The 22061-nt window shown below is 33.1% G+C and overlaps 1 protein-coding gene across 1 annotated transcript; it reads left to right on the top strand.

Moving 5' to 3' along the window:
- The first annotated feature begins 2246 nt into the window (after positions 1–2246).
- Positions 2247–21745, top strand: LOC143231524 (uncharacterized). The gene is made up of 5 exons (XM_076466046.1): positions 2247–2394; positions 16323–16400; positions 17901–18109; positions 19373–19599; positions 21412–21745. Exons 1-5 carry the CDS (start codon positions 2298–2300, stop codon positions 21563–21565), a joined length of 765 nt encoding a protein of 254 aa, XP_076322161.1. The 5' UTR covers positions 2247–2297; the 3' UTR covers positions 21566–21745.
- The last annotated feature ends 316 nt before the right edge of the window (positions 21746–22061 follow it).

Here is a 22061-nt window from a genome sequence, read left to right as displayed (position 1 = left end):
ATTTTAGTTAAAATAATTTAATGGAATTTGAATGCATTCTTTTATAGTGCTGTCTTAAATTCCTGGTAATTTCTCGGTACATGGGAAATGTTATACATGATGGCTCTGTTTATACCCTAAGCATAATCTCTGCTGTTTATCGTAATCAACAGCAGCATGTTGTAAAACATCAAGAAAGAAAAAATCGGATTGGCAGTAGACAACTTTTTCAGCATGTTAGAACACAAAATAATTATTTGTAAAAATATGGGCTAGGATATTTACGATAAATATACCTGTCTTTTGAGTGTGAAACCGAGAGAAACCAAATTGCAAATTTAAGAGTAAGTTTTAACAAAGATTTGTGTCATTGAGTTTTACTTTTTCTTTAACAGATTTTGTACACCGTAAAAATCAAGTTCTTAATCGACAGTGGTAAATAATATCACACGGAAACTTTGATGAAAACTTTTATTTTTTAACAGTGGAAAATGTTATAGAAGAAAACAGTGGCACATATTTTTTAAAGACATGTTCCGTTGATCCTTCTTTACAAAGGGTGAACGAACATCTACGTTACTATTATACAAATATATATATATATATCTATTATAGATTATAAAAGACTCTAAAAGATACTGAATGCTATCTGGTGGTCAAAATATATTTATACCTTTAAACTTTCATAAGTTTTGAATACATAAAAGATGAATATGTAAGCGTGTTAATTTTTCATCACAAGCACTTCCTCAGAGATTGATTTCTTTCACTTAATAAATTTTCACCAATTTTCTCGTTTTCTATGTGTGTACATGCAGAAGATAAGGTATGAAAAGAAATGGACAGGAATTCCAGTTCCTTCATGAATTTATTGGTTACATTGTCGTATGTGTGATTATAGAATGAGAATTACTGATCAGATATTAAATATTTCACTGAACAATAAATGTACAATTGGACTTTTTTATCTGCTTTTGACCATGGCCAATGAGTGTCAATTAAAAATTCGGATATAAAGAGCCACAAAATACGTTAGCTTAGCCCGTTTGGTCATTTGTTACGACCGTAACTGAAGAAATTCAATCTGCCTACTCTATCGGTGTCTCAGCGGTAAATCTGATGGCTTATGACGTTAAATATAGGGTTTCAATACCTGCGGTAGAAATAGCACAAATAACCCACTGTATAGTTTTATGTTTAACAACAAGCACACAAAAATTCATCTATCTGAAATAGTTTAAGAGGCTACACTGGGGCTTTATTATTGTTTATGGTTAAGTACAAACTACACAATGGACTATATGTGCTCTGCCCACCGCAGGTATCGAAATCCGGTTTCTACGTTGTAAATCCGCACATATACCGCTGTACCAATGGGGAGCACACGAGGACTTTATGCGCACGTCGTTGCTATTTTTTAGCAGTGAAAGACTAGAGGGAAGAAGCTAGTCATAACCACTCACTGCCAACTCTTGGGCTCATTTTTTACCAACGAATATTGGGAGTGACCGTATCATAATAATTTCATGGTTGAAAAGCCAAGCATGCTTTGTGGGATGGGAATTCGCACTCTTGACCCTCAGACTGCAAGTTAACCACCCTAAACACCTAGTCATGATGGGCCTAATTTAAGGTCTTCTCCTCATGACAAACCTCATTTGTTGTTCTTTTCTACAATACAAATATTAGTAATGGAGCGTGTGTGTGTATTTCCTTATAACAAAGTCACATCGGGCTATCTGCTGAGTCCACCCAGTGGAACTGAGCCCCTGATCTTAGCGTTGTAAATCCGAAGACTTGCTGCTGTACCAGCGAGTAACTAGTAATAGAGCAAGTAAAATGTCAGATACCTTGTCTTATAAACCTTTACTAAAATATAAAAGCTAAGAAGAAGTACTTTTTATTGGAAAATGTATTTAATAATTTATTATGATAATCTAGTCTATATAGTAATTGAAAGTAAAAACACTAACACTTTTGGTACAGAAGAAATGCTATAAGCGATTAAATTTGAATTTGAATTTAACTGACTTTTGTAATTAAAATGTCAGTATTTTCACTCTCATCTACAATAATTATGTTATTTGGAAGAAAAGACTGTATTTCATAAATGATACACCGAAGATAAGGAAATATTTTTTAAAGGAAGAACACTTTTTGAATTGTGGAACTGAGACAAACACATGCGCATCATAAGTCACCACGTGGTTGACTGGGGCGAGTATTTCAGGTCTAGATGAATCTCACCTGAGACTTTGAGCGACGGTGAGGAAGAGGGAGAAAGCGACATCATATCTTCTTGACGGGCGCCAAGAGCAATGATATCTTTAATGTGTAGTGCCGTGATCATGTGCTACTGGCAACTAGTGATATGTGTTATCGCCCTGCCTCCCCAAGGCCTAAGTAGCAATTCAGGTATGCTCACTCCTGTAAATTCTTTTATGTAGATATAAAAGATCTATTTACGAATTAATAATGTTTACATAAAATGTTATAAGCAAGTAATACTCTTTCCATGGATATACGACGTAATAAACGTACAGCTAAGTACTTAAAGTCTCCGAAAAATAAAAGCTCAATGAAGTGCGCACAAAGATAATGAAATTTGTAATAATTAATTTTTCTACATTCGTATCTACTATAACGTTTTTCTTTTCTGTTTCGTCTAATGGTATTTTCCTTTTTTCCGGGACCTAACTGGAACTTCTCAGAATTTTCAGTTAATAGAAGTTTCTATTGCAGTTTGATATTTTGTGATCAAATTCCTTTTAATAACGATTAATAAAACCACCAAGCGAATATCATCGGCGACTCATCAATCTAATTATTAAGATAAAGAAATATATTTTAGAACGAATTCGACTGAGTGTACTTGTGTTACTGTTTTGTAACTCATTCTATTAAGTACTAATAAAAACGATTAAGCCATCGCCTAATTTAAAAGTACAGAACAGCTTTTGTGTCTCGATTCTATATCTTCATATTGTAACTGAAGTATGACATACTTTTAGCTTTTCAGTTTATTTTAAACAAAAAATAGAATTATTAAATATGCTGCTTAGGATTGTTTGTTTGTTTTTTGAATTTCACACAAAGCTACTCAAGGGCTATCTGCGCTAACCGTCCCTAATTTAGTAGTGTAAGACTAGAGGGAAGGCAGCTAGTCATCACCACCCACCGCCAACTCTTGGGCTACTCTTTTATCAACGAATAGTGGGATTGTCCGTAACATTATAACGCTCCACGGCTGAAAGGGCGAACATGTTTGGTGCGACAAGAATTCGAATCCGCGACTCTCAGATTACAAGTCGAACGCCTTAACCCACCTAACCATGCCAGGCTCTGTTGCTTAGGAAGACCTAACATTTGTACAGAAAATTCTACATTCGAGCCAAAAAGATATTATCTATGCTTATTATGAAATAGAATTATTATATATGCTTTTAGGAAGATCTCCTTTTGGAACAGAATGTTCTATATTGCGAGGCCAAAGGATATTATCCATGTTTATTATGAAATAACACTTTAACAAACGTTTTAAAATACGTTATTAATATATTCATAACCTGAAATTTCTGCGTCGCCATCTGGTAGAAGTTATAATTATAGTTATTACGAGCTTGTTCCAAGGCTTCATTTCAAAAGAAATGAAACAGTTTCGTTATTGTTTTATACATATTAAAGATCATTATCCTTGAAGATAAATTATTTATTTTAAGGTATTATCACAGCAGCGCTGATGATACCAAATTCAAAAAGACAAAGAGTTTCACTAAAAGTTTATTACTAGCAATATGCTACTTTTTACCTTTACTTGCAGAAAACTCACCACTCGTGCGCGCGCACACACACGTGTATTCGTTCTTTTGAACTGTCAAATATCACTTATTGCATAAAAACAAATTTAACACATTTTGTTCATTACAATCTCACATATCACCTTCCAAAAATTAACTGTTTTATGTTATAATGTCAATTTTAAAATCTCAGAATTGCGACTTCCTCATGACTTGAAGTATTTTGTGATAAATATTACACTTATTGTGTTCAATGGACGTCATTTATAACGTATTTTGATTGAGTTTGTCAGGTCTTTTCTTTGAAAACTTTTATTACTTGAAAATTTTATGCAATATAAAATAGCTCAAAGAATTTTCAATATCTTACTATATATGCTCAGCACTCAAAGGTTTCGTTTTCACAAATTTCCTTGATGCGACAGTCGTACTTGAGTTTCACATTACTAAGTTTTCTCTCCGGAGTAAAACATCCCAAGTGAATACTCGATTGACAAAACATGTCAGTTTTGACTTTATACGGCTTTTGAAATAGTAGATTGGCTATTATCCATTCTATGTGTACATCAACATGAAATTGTTATATCCATTTATGGTAACATGAAAAGTGACTTTCTTAAGGATTTGTTTTAACACGTTTTGGGGTGATGTGTTTTTTCTTATAGTTATTTTATTAACTGGAAATGACTAGAAATAAGCTCAGTAATGCCTTAATAATACTAATGGTATGCTACTTATATTTATTTTTGACATATTTGATTATTTGTGGTGCTTGAATTCAACACACACATACCGTATTCGTTCTCGCTACTATTAGGTATGTTATTGTTTTGTTTGTTTTTTGAATTTGCGCAAAGCTACACGAGGGCTATCTGCGCTAGTCGTCCCTAATTTAGCATTATAAGAATAAAGGGAAGGCAGCTAGTCATCATCATCCACCGCCAACTCTTGGGCTACTCTTTTACCAACGAATAATGGGATTGACCGTCACATTATAACGCCCCCACGACTGAAAGGGCAAGCATGTTTGGTGCGAGGGGTATTCGAACCTGCGACCCTCAGATTAAACCACCTGGCCATGCTGGGCCAGGGATTTTATTACTTGTATTTTAGGATGACTGAAAGAAATATATGTAATTCAAATTATCGATAGAACCATTACGTTTAAACTCACGTTTTCCGGTATTTCCGGTATTTCCCTCACTTAATTCCATCATTTTTTCAAACTAATTATTTTCGTACTTATATGCTCTCGTTCCGGCATGACCAGGTGGGTTAAGGCTTTTGACTCGTAATCTGAGGGTCGCGGGTTCGAATCTCGATGGACAAAACAATTTTATTTCTAATAAATGGTGTCTGAAAGGATCTTATGGTCGTCACTCAGTCGTCATCTCTAATTGACATTATCATACATGGTCTGTTTTAATGTTATCTGCTCAATTTTCAGTGTGCGAAATATTATAAATATTTTTGAGAAAATAACCAAAAGAGGTGTTATTTTAGAAGTTATGTAACTTAAATACTGCAAGTTGTGCAAACAACAATAATCAATAAATAAATATATACTCTTCAAAAAAAGAAACGCAAAAGGGATATTTTTGTTATTTTAAACAGAAAGATATGTAATAACGTTACAAGCTCAGAGTATGTGATGTTACACGTGTTAAAGCACTGATTGTCAGACCAAAATGACAATAAAAGTTGTGCACTTTAAAAACGGAGGAAAACATCGGATTTTTCGCCAAAACGCATGCGTGTCCAATAAATTTGTTTGAGAGATCTGCATGTTCTGCAAGTGCAACATGTGCAAAATCCCTACAAAAGTGACGGGTTCTTGGTTTCCATAGCTCAGTGTTAAGCCACCGACACGCAATACAGTTACGCCAAGACTGACTGAAGCGCAACGCAACAACGCCATTGGTCGCTTGGAAGCAGGCGAATCTCGATCAGATGTTGCCAGAGCTGTGAATGTCCACCCAAGCACCATCACAAGGCTATGGAATCGTCACCAACAACATGGATCAACTCGTGACCGTCCACGATCTGGCAGACCTCGTGTGACCACGCCCGCACAAGATCACTACATCTGGTTACGTCACCTTCGGGATAGGACCACCACTGCGACGTCTACTGCCTAAACCATACCAGGGCTGCGTAGGATTTCCGATCAGACCGTACGCAACCGTCTACGAGATTCTTAGGCCCCATGTGCAACCCATCATGGTGAACGTCAACGACGTTTTTCAACATGACAACGCCCGTCCTCATACAGCTCGACTCACCACTGTCTTCTTGAGGCACCACAACATCAACATTCTTCCCTGGCCCTCCAGATCACCAGATTTAAACCCCATAGAACATCTTTGGGACGAGTTGGACCGACGTCTGCGACGGTGACAACCTCAACCGCAGACTCTGCCTCAGCTTGCAGCAGCTTTGCAGGCTGAGTGGACAGCCATTCCACAGGATGTGATTCGTCATCTCATCGCTTCCATGGGCAGGAGATGCCAAGCAGTTATTGATGCTCACGGGGGGAGGCATACTCGTTATTGACGTTGAGTGACGTTAAACTTCACCTAGTGAGCGTGGACTTCGCCTTTGCAGACTTTGGATGTTCAGCAGTGAATGTGCAAAGTTTCATACATGTCATACAGAACTAACGGAATAAACTTGTTAACAATTTGTCTCATATTTTGCCTTTTGCGTTTCTTTTTTTGAAGAGTATATGTTGATGTATGTTATTATAGATTATATTTAGTGAAATTCTTGGACGTATTTAACCGTGAAAAAGTAATTACAGATCTCTTTCACTATGCATGTACATATACTTCATAAATATCGGACTGAATAAATCTACCTTAATTCTAAGGCACAACTAAGTAGCACACCGCAACTTCTTAGCGAGGTCAACAATCAACTATCAATAAAAATATTTTTGTACGGAGCTCATTATTTATATAGCAACACTAAACGCAAGTGTCATGGCTTGTGGAACGTAACTCACGTGTCGCTACTTATTGTACGTATTGTTAAAGTGACGACACCTTGACACACTCTTTTAGTAACAATTCCTAAACGCACTTACTCAGTAGTGCGTTACATAATGACGCCTTAACACATTACTTTGTTCAGAATACATTTACTTAGTACTATAATAACTAACGACACGCTTTAACACACTCCATTACTAGTACGGAAGGTAAAGACTCCTTTATATACATTTTAAAAGTACAGAAAGTTACGACTCCTTAACACATTCCATTTTAGAACAGAAAGTTAACATACTCTAGTTCCAGAAAATGTTACTGAAGTTGTAGAAATCAAAACAGGTTAACAGCTGAAAAGTTTAGACGTTTTTCACATGCATTTAAACCGTAATTGGTTTTTAGTATTTGAAAGATTGAACAATATTGTTGTAAAAAGAATGTAAAACAAATATATGTTTTCTACGACATTTGATTAATTCTATTTTGTTAGCTTTAACGATAACAAATACCACCTGTTAAACGTCATGTTTAGATGAATTGCTTGCAAAAATAATTATATTTTTTAACTTGATACTTAAATTTTATATTTTTGTTCAACTATTCTTTTGTCATTTCTTGTTTTTTATTAGAAAGTTACAAACTGACCTAGCTTCTCAGAAGAGAGAGAAAAACATAGGATTTTGTGATTTCGAACTATAGGTAGTTTTTATGTTTAAGAGAAAATAATTTACTACGAACATAAGCTTAACTTAAAAATAACAATTTGGTTAGTTTGCCCATACCTTGTCTCTTCTTTATGTTTCAAATGCTTTCACAATATTTCTTGTAACCTCTAATGTTTACCTATCATGCGTAGACCTAATCGATGGATTTACTGGTTACACTGAAACTTTGCATTATGCTTGGCTCAGACTCATCGTAAACTATCAGAAATGTTGTTCATCACGAAACATGAAAAACACGAAAACTAGATAAACATTATATTCACCACCTCACTCAAGCAGATTGTTCGAAGTAAGACATAACTCACAGGCAGTTGTAAAGTTGGATTTGTAGAGGATGTTACTGCCACATTTGTAGAGAAGACCCTGAACAATAAGTATGTAGAGAGTAAGAAATCATCAAAATATCCGAGACATTTTATTTTTATCACATTAGTTTTTAAACAGAGATAACTTAGGAATGACTCATTTGTATATAATATATGTATATATAATCATATTATGGAAAATGCAAAGTTAAACTTCTGAGCAATCAATTCTTTTATAAATAATTAATTCAGAATAATACATATTTAACTGATAAATTAAAATGCATGTCCTAATACATAAACAGATAGATGACGAATTAATAAATAAAGTAACCGTTCTTATTTTTATTTTGAAATTTTAAAATTTGAGTATGAAAACAAACTAATGTTTTTATATTGATATCGCTGTTTTTTGTTTATTTACACCTCAAATGTCAAATAAATATATGTTATATTAACGTCAAATAGAGTGAGTAAAAATTTGTAAAAATTATCAAGTAATTATTTTTTTGATAAACATACTTACGATTAACGATATATGCATAGTTAAATAAAAGTAATTAATACAGTAATAGTTGCTATCTTTGTATATCGTAAAACAAGTTCAATGGTTTAGGGGTGCAATGCGGATATCTTAACAAGCTAATCATTAATAACATTTCATATATTGCTTTAAATGACGTGAAATAAATACATAAGTTTGTGTGATATAATTTATCTTCTACAAATGCCTTAGCCAGAAAAAAATCTCCTGAAGTGCTAGTAAGCAAATGATTTGTGTTCTAAAGAAATAAAAAATCTAACAGGATACTCTTCTATCATCTGAAATTTCGGAATAATGGTGAAAATTTCTGTAAAATCCCCTTTCCTGATTATGTCTGTGTCTTTAAATTATATCTTTAATACTTGCTCAGAGGAATACACTGAAGCAGTTTGTTCTGCGTTTTTTAAATAATAACATTACAATTTTGCGAGAATTTTAAGATAAAACCCGTCCCTGTAAAATTGTATTTTCTATTATACATATCCAATTATTTAATTACATCCATATACAAGACTTTCTTAAGCACAATAAATCCTGTATTCGTGACAGTATAAATTTGGTAAATGCAGTACATATATCAACAAGTAGGAGGCGTTATGAAGTGCTGATAATAACCCTTATTGCGATTTTCTTAAGTTTAATTATGAATAATTTAAATTTTTACCTTATAAAATTAGTGAACCGTGTCGAACAAATAATCTTGCTCTATTTCCGCAATTTAGAAATATGTTATCGGAGTTTAACTGTATTAAATAATATTTTAATAATTCTGTAATTAAGACTGAAAGATCTACACATATAATATTTTCATTTTATATTGTTGCCTGAAATTACAAATCAGTTTTAAATGGATTTGTTCCAAACATAAATTTGATTTCTGAGCTTCACTAAGACACTAATGTGTTTATTGGTGGACTAAAAGAATGTTCTATTTATCTCTAAAGGCTACAACTTTTCAGCACCCAAGATAATTGTTTTTTTAAACATTGTTTGATATATGTTTAAACAATAGGGCTTTGTTTTCTCAATTACAAGTTGGATTAGAAAGGTATTAGAATTGCAGGCATGTTTAACATATTTTATTTGCCCGAACACTGTACCTTCATTTAAAGAGCCCCGAGTCTCTACTTGAACTGATAAATATTTATCTCGCAGTAGGTTGTTATAAGACTGAACAAAAACAATGTTTAAACAGTTTTTATCATCTTCCCACTTAAACATCTAACTCAGACTTGAAAACAATTTTAAAATATTAATTTACATGATTTTTAATAAACTAAACGAATTAATACTAATTCTTTGGGTTTTCTGAACCTAGCCTGACAGATACATGATGGTGTTGTTTCTGTTATCTTTTTAAGCAAAAATTATAAAAAATATATGAGATACGATTTCGATCGTACGAAGTAAATTCAATTAAGTAAACTTAGTTTTGTATTTTTTTTTCAAAAATTTCAAGACAAAATATTTTATTGAACCTTTCAAATTTAAGCCTAGTGAACACTCAAACAACAATTTGCCTCAGTCCATACTTTTGAACAATATAACTCACCCACAGCGTAAAATGCGAAACGTATTCAGTGGCATCACGCTTTGAAGTTCAGGCCCTGTGATCTACAGCCTATTACTCAAAGAATAAAAAACACTTTACCACAATTGAGTATCGTCTTAAAACGTACAAAGCAAAACTTATACTTACTGAAGGAAGTGCAAAGAATCTATATGTACAAGTTGGATATTTTCAACTAAGATGTTAGCCAAGCTAATATAGTTTATGTAAATTATCAATCCTATAATGGTGACTACATTTTTTTGTACTAGCCTATTTCATTTAACTTATTACAAAATGTTATGTGCTTGTTCGTTGTTGAGTAAAAAACTACACAATGGGCTCTCTGTGTTATGCAGACCAGAGGTATTGAAATCCAGTTCTTAGCACTATAAGCCCTCAGATTGTTATAATCCTGAGGGGGCAAACATAGTATATGTGAAAAAGAGAGGGGTAGAAAGGTGAGATGAGAGTTACGTATGAAGAAATGGCTCTAAAACATGAAAATATGTGTGAGAAAAAGACATTTATACGATTTATACGTACGAAGCCTTAAACAAATTAAATTTATTTTTTCTCATTTTCCTCTATTTTCCCTTAAATAAAATAAATAGTTTCTCTGTCGTTACACATTAGGCCAGTTCATGGTATTTGTTAACATAGTTTTATGATTATTATGTCAACTGTTTCTTCTGACTATATTCTTGTGTTTCACACTACAGGATACGCGGTTAACATCTAGTTCAGTTTCTTGAGTTTATATACTCTTTTTCTGGGATTCTATCGCATCTTTATCGTCTCCCATGTACTGAGTTACTTTGGCCATATTTCTAAATGTTGTAAGGTTTCAAATGAATTTCGAAAACGTGTACAGCATGTGGAATTATGCCGAAAATCCCAAATTGCTTAGCCATTTCAAAGCCAGCCATAAATGTATCATTGTAGTGACGGTCAAACTCTTTTATTCGATTAAAATAGTCCAAGATATGGCGACGGATGCTGTTAACTAGCTGCCTTTCACCTAGCTGATCAGTTGAAATTTAAAGACCGTTAGTACAAATGATATTTGTTTATCGTTGCGCGAATATCCAAAACAAATCCCTCACCCACTTTTTCTCGAATTTGTTTGTTTGTTTGTTTTTTTGTAGAGCACAGCCACATTAAGCCATCTGATGTGTTTACCGTGGGGAACTGAACCACGAATTGTAGCGTTATAAGTCCAAAAACTTACCACTGTCCTGTAAGAGGATTTTTTAAAAATTGAAACGACGTTTTGGTACCATGCTAAGTCATTTTTCAGGCCAGCATTTTGCAAATTGTAACAATAAATGTAAACGTATTGAAAACCGAACCCAGGTTGACCAAATTGATAGAGCCATCATTTTTTAGCCCGCTGTACTGAGTTGTTTCCACGTTTTATGATAAAAATAAAACGATTCTCAGACATTTTCTATCAGAAGTATATAAGCCAAAAGAACTCAGTATGAAGTTCGAAACGTTGTCTCAAAACCAAAACAAACAGGTAGAGAAGTTAATATGAAACGCAGAACACATCATCGCATTCTATAATGTGAAAACACATAACTCGTTCCTATGTGTAAAATAATTCTAGTTTCGATATACTTAATAAATTAATGAGATATTCAATGGGATATGTGTAAGAAATCCCATCTAGTCGTTTTAACTTTTTATTGATTCCCTAACATACAGATAATGAAGCAGGTATTAAACGTCCGCCATATGACCTTCGAGGAAAGAGCAAACAGCAAAAAAATCAGTTTTTAATTTTTACTTTGCTTGTTTCAACAAACGATTGCTAAGATAGTTACCGAATTTAATGAAAAAATCTATCTTATGTATTAAGATTATTTCATTCATTCTTACAGCTAATGTGTTAAAATTAAATCAATGATTCTTCAGATCTATTGAATTACTTTACTTTTCTCCACGTTCACTGTTCGTATTTATTTCATTTTCATAATGAATGAATAAGATTAAGGCTTTTGCTTTATACTTTCCATGAATGTGTTAATCCATTGGGATTTGCGTGACCAGTTAGACGCCCCTCTGATGATTACACTATTATCCAGGCGAACACTGGGATTTCATTAAGACGAATAACTTTACCACAACTTCTAGTAATTATTTGTAATGATTTCGATCTTCTTCGTTAGGAAATAAAAAGGTAAGGCGTTAACCTTTAAAGGCGAAAGTATTGGAAAAACATAATAAAATGTGTAAAAATAGTTTGTTTAACAACCAATGATGAGTTCAAACACCTCTAATTGGCCAATGTAATCCTGTTTTCTAGCCTCCTATAAATGCAACTGAAAGACAAATTATAATTTTGATGAGCTTAAATTAATAGTAATCAGTTGTGAAATTTCGTCGAAACGTCAAAAGCTATTCTTATAATAACTTTGTTGATCAAGTTAAGAAGAGAAAACCTCAATAATGGCATGTTTCGAGCCAACGCCTGCTAGAAGTTTTACTCCTAACAAAACACTTACCTGTCCATTCATATAATCGTCCACCTATCAATCATTTTGTGCACTGATTCTTCAATGTACCTAAGGTGAAATTCCATGTCTTGTAAAACAATTTCCAAATAGTTGTAAAAGTTGTAAAAGTTTGCTATTTCATTACTTTCCAACATTTATTTTCTTTACTTACTTTATATGTTATTTCTGACTTATCATTTCTCATGAGAAAACTCTTTGTTGTCTCCAAGCAAACACTCTTTTACTAGATATGTACAATCTAATAAAGCTTTCTTTCCTCAAGCTTCTGATGTCTCATAACTGATTTTTATGCTTAGCCCTCTGTTTGACTACATTTAAACTATCTAATATTAGTTTACTTTTCGCAGTTCAGCTGCTTGACCAGTACTTTGTGGAAGTAAACAGAAAAACGTTTGTGACTTTAATTTGACAATTTTTGTTCAGTCACTTTTGTGGCTTCACTCAAAACATCTTTGGTGTTTCTTCTGTGTTAAAGTAATGATTCACGTTATTCAGCCTTACTTCTATGTAACCAATCGGAGATACTCCTTTCTTTTCTGTGATACAAGAGCCAAATCTTGATTACTTCTATATCTGAAATGAGATATGTTGCTCAGTCTCTTGGGTGATAGCAATCTGTGTGAATGTAAATGCAAACAATTTATCTAATCCTACTTATAACTGCAATCAGATAATTTGTTCAGTACTTAAGTAAGTAAATGCATATCTTTTTCCTGATCTTTGACGCAACAATAAAACCTTTGCCTCGCTTAACCTGTAGTTTCACTTTAATCAGACACTCCATATACAATGTACCAAGTATCTGCAATAATAGTATCTTTATTAGCAGTTTTCTTTTCTAAGTATACGATACTTTTGCTCCATCATCTCTGCTTGGTTGTTTTGTGGTTTACCAAACTGATATGATACAAATAAGCTAGTTTCATCTCTCAGTTTTCTAAACCATTTTTTTATTCCAGAGTTTACATGATTTACTAAAATATCATTTTGAGTAACATTTGTCTGTTTATACGAATAACCGACCTGGCGTGGCAAAGTGCTTAGAGCTCTTGACTCATAATTTGAGGAACAGAAATTCGAATCACCCAACATGCTTGCCCTTTCAGCCGTGAAAGCATTATAATGTGATTGTCAATCTCACTATTCGTTGGTAAAAGAGTACCCCCAATAGTTGACGGTGGGTGGTGGTGACTATCTGCCTTCCCTCTAGTCTTACACTGCTAAATTATGGACGGCTGGCGCAAGCAGCTCTTATGTAGCTTTGGGAGAAATTAAAACAAACAAACAAACACGAATAGCCATTTCGATTACCTAAGATGCTCTACCATTGACAGCAAAAATATAAAATATATAACCACCCTTTGACCAGGTTGTTAACAGAATTTTTATGTGGTACTTCATTAGACAACTGTACTAATAGTATATTCAAGTTGTCCGACAAGTATCTCCTGAATATGCTGTTAGTACAGTTGTCCAATTTTAATATCAGTATATCAGGTGGTACTTCTTGAACAGTTTCACTAACCTTATATTCAGAAAGTGTTTGAAAGACTAAATTGTTAACACCGTGTTTATGTATACACGTTTTCTGTGAGAAACATTTTCGAAAACTGTTGGAAGCTTTACTCTTGTAAAATGCGGCTAGTATCGTCAAAAGTAAAATATATTTAACTTTTGTTATATCATATTGCAAACTATGTCTATATTTGAGTCAGTGTTAAATGAAAAGTAACAATATCGGTGACCAAAATTTAGCATCAGTGTTAGTGGTAAATTATTATCTCCTCGAAATTCACACAAAAATGAAAACTGTTAGCGCCAATTCCAGCTGAAGGAAGTTCACGGAAACAAATGGCTGGACATTTACATTTTCGGTAGACAGGCCACCGTGTGTAAGTAAATCGATTATGAATAATTATTTTACCATGTTTGACTACTCTATCAATAAAATAAATTCATTTATATTATGATTTAATTTGTTATTTTAACCTTTTATAACAATATTTCTGAACAAAATTTGAAATGTAACACTGAAACGGAAAAATAGAAAAAACAACGACATATTTTTCCTCATCCATTAACGTAATACATGTACCATATTCAGTTTCGAGACGTTGAGCTAGTTTTAAACTAAAACACCTACCTAATACCCAGCTTTTAGTGAAAACAAAACAGGCATATTTGAAGATGTACAAAAGTATCTGCAGTCATATTCAATTTTTGTAACATTCCATCGAAATCGTTTTCCTTCCAATGAAACGGTCCGACGCGGCCAGGTAGGTTAAGGCGTTCGACTCGTAATCTGAGGGTTGCGGGTTCGAAACCCCGTCGTACCAAAACATGCTTGCCCTTTCAGCCGTGGGGTCGTTATAATGTGACGATCAATCCCACTATTCGTTGGTAAAAGAGTAGCTCATGAGTTGGCGGTGGGTGGTGATGACTATTTGTCTTCCCTCTAGTCTTACACTGCAAAATTAGGGACGGCTAACGCAGATATCCCTCGTGTAGCTTTGCGCGAAAAAACAAAACAAACAAAATCGCATGAAACGTACTGAGCGGTACGGTAATTTCAAGATGTTTCATTAGTGTATTTGTGTGTACCCAGTAGAGAAAAATCAATTATTTGTGATTTTATGTTTAAACAATTTTTACCGGCATAAACAAATACTACAGTATTTAACATTAATGACTTTTTTTTTTTTTTTTACATTTCGCCTGCTAAATAAAGATTGTTTCTTTAAACTGTCATTTGTGTTGACAAATGAGGATTCCTATGAACATGATATATGTTTTGGGTATATTTCTTTCTTGAATGACACTGCAGTGACCCATTCAGTTGATCTTAGGATATTAATTAAAGTCAACGACAAACACAATTTTTTAATTGTTGTTGTTTATAAAAACAGAGTCTGTTTATTACATTTCGAGGCCATAACATATAAACAAACATCATTGAATTCGTGGCAACAATATTGGAAGTTAAGAGTTGAATAAATTCGATAAAATGTTTATAATGTACGATAAGTCGTTACATATTGGTTATCACGCTTGTTGTCTCTAAACACACACATACACCCAGTCTGAGACCGTGCGTGCGTTATAAGAGTGACTGTCAAATCCCACTACTCGATTACGCAAGATAAGACCAAGAATTGGTGGTATGTATTGTTGACTAACTCCCTTCTCTTTTGTTTATTTCTCTTCACTTTAGTGGTTAAGCGATAATTCAGTTGGATTATAACTCTAAAATTAGGTTTCGATACCTGCAATAGCTTTATAATCCAGCTTTATGATCCCCCGCTGGAACAATGGTAAGTCTACGGATTTACAACGATTCCCCTCGGTGGATACAGCAGATAGCTTGATGTGGCTTTGCTGTAAGAAAAACACACAAACACATAATCCAGCTCTATGCTTTAGATCAAAAACAAAGTTTTGTTTGTAATTCACAATTAGGGACGGTTAATCGCAGGTACTTGTTATGTATTTCTGTTGAGAAAATTCTAAAACAAACGTATAATGTATGCAATAAATAGTTTTGTTCTATTTCTTGGAAAGTATTCTGATGTGAGCTTGAATTTTCTGATACTATTCTTGATAGTAAAAAAAAAAACACGTCACAATAGTACTTAGAATTACCAGATTAAACTAATAAATAACGTATTTTAGCGTATTACAATTACAGTGATTTTTGAGTTCAGTACACCGTACGTCAAATTCGTAATTTCAACAAACAGAAAAACTAATATTTCATATTGTAACATGCACTGTGTTATATATTCAAATATTTTGTCTTAGTTTTTTCTAAAGTATCAGTAACATGTTATCTAACCATATACCAATTTAGTTTAGCTATATGATAATATTTTTTCTAAAAGTTCTATACTTCACTGTAATAAGTTATTTTGTTACAGTGGTTACCAAGGAAACGGGTGATGTTCAGTTATTGGACCACTACCATGGAAACAAGGTGTTAAGATTGATTATTCAGAGTAAGATTTATTTTTGTAAACAGAATATGAAATAAAATAAATCGTATTTTGGCAGAGATTTATTAATTTATTGTACAGTGAAACTTTTTATTTCAATATTGGCTATTAAATAGAACAGAAACTTCCACTATATATTTTATCAATTTTCCAGTTATAAAATATTGTGTTCTGAGATATATGTACGTATTTGTTTTCGAATAGTAAGCTAGTTTCCTACCAATGTGAATTGGTGGAACTTGCTATTTATATATTTTTGGTCTAAATATTTTAAAGTATAACAATCAGATGATAAGGATAAAGAACTGAGGTCACGAATAGATGTAAGAGTAATGATATTTATATCAAAAATAATTACTAAAAACATTATTAATTTGTGAAAAGTAGTGCTCAGACTTTACAATGAACACATGGCACACAGATGATCGAAAAATGAAAACAGCGAACTCATACAATAAATAGATGTTTTGAACATTTTTTAATACCAACGCTGTTTTTTTAGTTTCTTTAATAGATCTAATTCCAAATTAGACGAATTATATCAGTAGATATTGAGGCGTTGAGAACGCCACATTGTAATTTAAACAGCATCATTCCTTACGTGCTTGTACGAAAATCCCAAATCTTGATCAGTGCTGACTGGTACAGGAACAAAACTAAAGGCAATCATGTACCCAGTTGTATTTCAGTTAAGCATCTCAAACAATTTAGGAGAAAAATAAATGTTCGCTATATTTAATCGTCTGTAGTTATATGTTACTTTTTCTTAAAATTGTAATTTAATTAAATGTGTAGCACATTAAAATTAATGGATAAAGTGTGATAATCAATAACTTATTGAGTATGACGTCTTCTTTTAACGCTTTAATTACTAATAAAAACTACAAGAACAATAGGACGTTCTTTTACATGTTTACACTCGTGTACGTACATTGTTTATTGCATGGGGTATTATATTACATTAGTACACTCATGTATATAAATAGTTTACTGCATGGGGTGTATTACATTCGTATACTTGTGTACGTACACTGTTTACTGCATGGGGTGTTCTGTTACATTCGTACACTCGTGTACGTACGTTGTTTACTGCAGGCTCAGAAACTAACTTTACTAAGGATGAGATTCCTTGTGCACAAGATGAATAGAAATATTTCTTTAACAAACACAAAACAACTTTTAACTTTACAGCTTTGAAACTTTAGATCGATTTGCACTATTTCAGATAAAGTTGCGTTCAATATTACAGCATTCTGAGTTAACATCATAGATAAAGATTCTATTTTGTAAGTGAATGTTATTTAAAATTTTAAACCATAAACAAACACTACATAAACATTTTCCAAACTAGGCACCTTAAGTCTGGTATCTTAGACTTCGTAAGACGCACTATTTTCTTTGTTCTTCCATCTTTACTCAAAGTTTGGTTATAAAGAATATAATGAAACTTACATACTATTTCGAGTTCATATAGAAGCTGTGTAAATTTTTCGTCTTTTACAGCTTACATGGAAAACCTTCTACAGGACATTCAACAACACACAAGTAGTCCGATAACTTCCTTCCAGATGGCACTGTTGACGAAGCGTATGAATGAATTTTACGACTACGTTGCTGAGCACCCAGCACTTCATCAGCGTCGACTGTGGGTAGGAAAAGAAAAACCAGCCTTTGTTCCAAACATCAATTATCATGAAAACTTTCTACATGAGGTTAGAAAAAAATCACCTTATGTCATTACATTTAACTGTTTTAATACAAATAACTTTCTTTATTAATATCTTAAGTAGACCAATGTCATTATATACACTGATTGGCCAAGTTATTAGGAAACCGGACTTATTCCACGTTCGAACATCTTTTGCTGTGATAATAGCTTGGACTTAACATGAAATACCAATATTCAGGCTGTCGAAAGCTGACACTCACTTATCAAGTTAGAAATGCTATTTAGATTTAGTGATTATGTTGGTCAAAGAGGATGACCGAAGTTAATATTTAAATACATTTTGGACAGTATTAACATGATCATGTGTTACGTTACCGCTTGAAACAGCCCTTGTATATCAAATAAGAAAAGCAGAATTAGTAAACGAGCACAAACACCAACATTCAAGAACATTTATGATGTAGTTACTAAATAGTAAAAGCTATCAAGAAACATTGACTGTTACCTTACACCATATCTATCAGGTCCCACTCTAATGGTCAAGTGTTTCACATTATTTCTTTTCCGCATTTATAGCGCATCATGAATAGGAGACACGGTGAAAATACAAATCAATAAAGAAAAGTTACCTGTTTCCAGCCATTCTATGGCGCATTTTATGATTAAAGCAAATGTGAAAATATGCTTTCGTATCTATGTGTCAAATAAATGCTTTATACTATTTGTCAGCTGATGTAAAACAGTGTTTGTAATGTTTTTCACATGAAACTAGTGAAAATTAGTAGAATCCTGAGCCAAAGGAATTAGTCAAGTGTGGCACAATTTCATCCGTTGGTCATCAACCGTTTTAGCCCACAATGTTTCCCAGTAACAAATGTATTCCTTTTGTAGTTACCACTAAGAGAAAGTGATGACATATGATTTTGTACTACCAATCAAAACCTTTTATATTAATAATGGTACTCCTAATAGAAGGAAACCTATTATAAAGTAATTTTATCAATTCCACAGAATCTTGTTCTTAACTTTTGTATATATACTAAACGTTAAATGAATACCTTTTCTGCCTATACTTAATGCAAAAAAAATATCATCTTACATTTCTTATGACCAGGTTATGTTACGTATTTGATTACATGGAATGTTCACAAATATGAAGAGGTCACGTCATAAAACGGCTTATCATTGTATTGTATTTTAGTCTTAATGCAATATTGGTATTGCTGAGTAATATGAAAAAACGTGTATTTGTTTTCAAAAAGTAATAAGTTCTGAATGAAACATATTTGAATTATTTCTGTAATAGTTTAAAGGATCGGAAACAATATTACCAACAAACCAAAAATCCAAAAAAGGTTCTATCTACCCATCAGAAGAAGTTTGTAGCACTGAGACCACCTGGATACAGATTAACCTCACCACTGACGTCTACAATAAGCCTGTGAAGGTGATTCAACAAGATGATCTCAGACAGTTTGTCTTTTCCTTCAAGTGTGTAACAAGATATCGACCATGTCATGGAATATCAACATTGTAAGTGGAGTCCTTTCACACTATATACTAATTTAAATAAACAGTGTTGTTTTTCTACGTAAGAACTATGCAATGAACTAAACTTTATAAAAACACCATTCCATTGTAATAAGTATTACAATATACTATGGATAGATAGGTCTGGATGTGTGCATGTGTCAGTTATATTATCAAAGTATTGGGTCAGTATCTAGTCATAAGGTGTGGTATTTCACTAGAAGGTCCCACATTTGGTTACTAATCACACCAGCACTTGTCACCAGACATTACTGCACATATTGTGGAATAGGCCGCCATTTCTCTTGTAAAGTAACTCTGCATATAATATATTTCAGGGTTTAACCTGAAATTTTATCGTGTATCTTCAAGCTGTATACATCTGACCAGATTTTATGGTGTAACAATATTTAAAACAATAATCCTACCATCAGTTCATAGTACAAAATAGTATATCTTTCGTGTAAACAACCCAAAAAAGTGGGTTGTTGTTTTCATTATATCTCTTGGGAATCGTGACACTTCATAATTATGTTTCTTGACTGATAAATTTCGCAGTTTCATGTGTTAAGGAATATCTTGTAATAGTGTTAAAATATTTCGTGTTTTGTTTCATACCAATTAAGACTTCTTTATGTGGGGCTCTTTTCCATAGAATCATGACTAATATGTATCGCCTCAAGATGTTCAATATATTCTTTACTATGACATAGTTCTTTTACTTTATTCATTTTAAAATATAAAGTTTTTGTCCCTTTTTATCCAACTCGTTAAATCTCTCGACTTCGTCACTTACACCTTTAAATTTGTTCTTGTAAACAAAAGCTTTGATCCTCGGTTAATTGAAGATATCACATAATTGCCAGTGGATCAATTATTCTTACTCAGAAATACTGAATATAAATTTTACAAATTGCAGTTTTGTATTTGGATCAGCTGAAAATGAAACATTCAGTTATGAATACAATGATACCTTTAACATTTCCTCAAATATTGATATTTGCTCTTTCCTATGCCTATTTCACTAAAGTATTTGTTTGCCTTGGAATTACTTAACGTGTTCTAATGAAGTTTAATGTTTCGTTACATTTTATTTATTTTAAGTTCACTTTATCTTATCGAAAATTCATCATAATGGTTCATAATTTTCAGAAAAAATTCATTTACAAGTTAAGGTTTTACACATTATAGATAAGTGTGCGGTTTGGAACAACATCCCACATAAAATCACTGTTTCGTGTTCAAATCAACGAAAGGCATGAAGAACGGAATGGACAAATGATGAGTTCAGTTTTTGACAGAAATTATTAATAGACTTTACGAGCTACATAAACCGAACAAAAATGAAAATGACTAATTTTAAATTATTATTTACTGAAGTCTAGTAGTCTTAAAGGATTATCAGTTTGTTTTTGAAGTTTGCGCAAAGCTACACGAGGGCTATCTGCACTAGCCGTCCCCAATTCAGCAGTGTAAGACAGTTAGCCATTACTACCCACCACCAACTCTTAAGTTACTCTTTTACCAACGAATAATGGGATTCACTGTCAATTTATAACGCCCCCACGGCTGAAAGAGCAAGCATGTTTGGTGTGACAGGGATTCAAACTTGTGACGCTCAGATTACGAGTCGAGTGCCTTAACCACCTTGCCATTTCAGGCCTAGGATTATCAGTCTCAACCGAAATGGCTGAAGTCGATTCTGAGAGGATGCCTCTGCTTTGTTGGGTAGGTGATTATTCTTAACAAGCCACAACACACATATTGGTGTTATATTTGTTCTAACGGACAGTATTTTTCTTGTTGTTGTTATAGGTATGAAAGTGAATGTATAGAAAGACTTGGATGGGTGTATATGTATTACCGGCGCCTAGATGATTTTTCAAGTAAAGAACCACAGTGGGGACCAGTAGCTGTACCCCATCATTGTGCATGCAAAATAACCCCTAAGTATTTTCCTGTCATTTGAGCTTTTGTCAAATGGGAAATCAGCTTTTATAATCTTGGTATAAGCGTGAGTATTGTGGCTACCGCACCTTTGTACTGTCTACTCCAGCACCCTGCTGTCTGTCCTTCTGTTTCCATTGATGAGCACCAGTGGATGTTATGAGAAACATCTGACAGTTAAGAAATTATTATAAAAAATTATCTAGACTTCATTGTTTTGAAATTATAAACATTTAAGAAATATATTTCACGATAGTATGGTAATTTGCAATGAAACTTGAATTTGTTTATATTTTCTTCTTTACATCTGTTATTTACATCTTGTTTAAATTGTTCAATGGTTAGTGTTATATAATGTCTATAGATGGCATCACTTACTAAACGATGTGTTTCTTAATAAACCTAGTAAATAATAAACATTAGAAAAATAAATACTCTATTTATATGTTAATAAGCTAAGTTAAATATATAAACTGAGTAATTGTTCTTGAAATTGATGCTCTAAATTCTATTTTTTG

Source organism: Tachypleus tridentatus, chromosome 11 (genome assembly GCF_004210375.1).
Source record: "Tachypleus tridentatus isolate NWPU-2018 chromosome 11, ASM421037v1, whole genome shotgun sequence".
NCBI classification, from domain to species: Eukaryota; Metazoa; Arthropoda; class Merostomata; order Xiphosura; family Limulidae; genus Tachypleus; species Tachypleus tridentatus.
The sequence above is the reverse complement of the archived record's forward strand: the minus strand, read 5'-3'. Positions and strand labels throughout refer to the sequence as shown.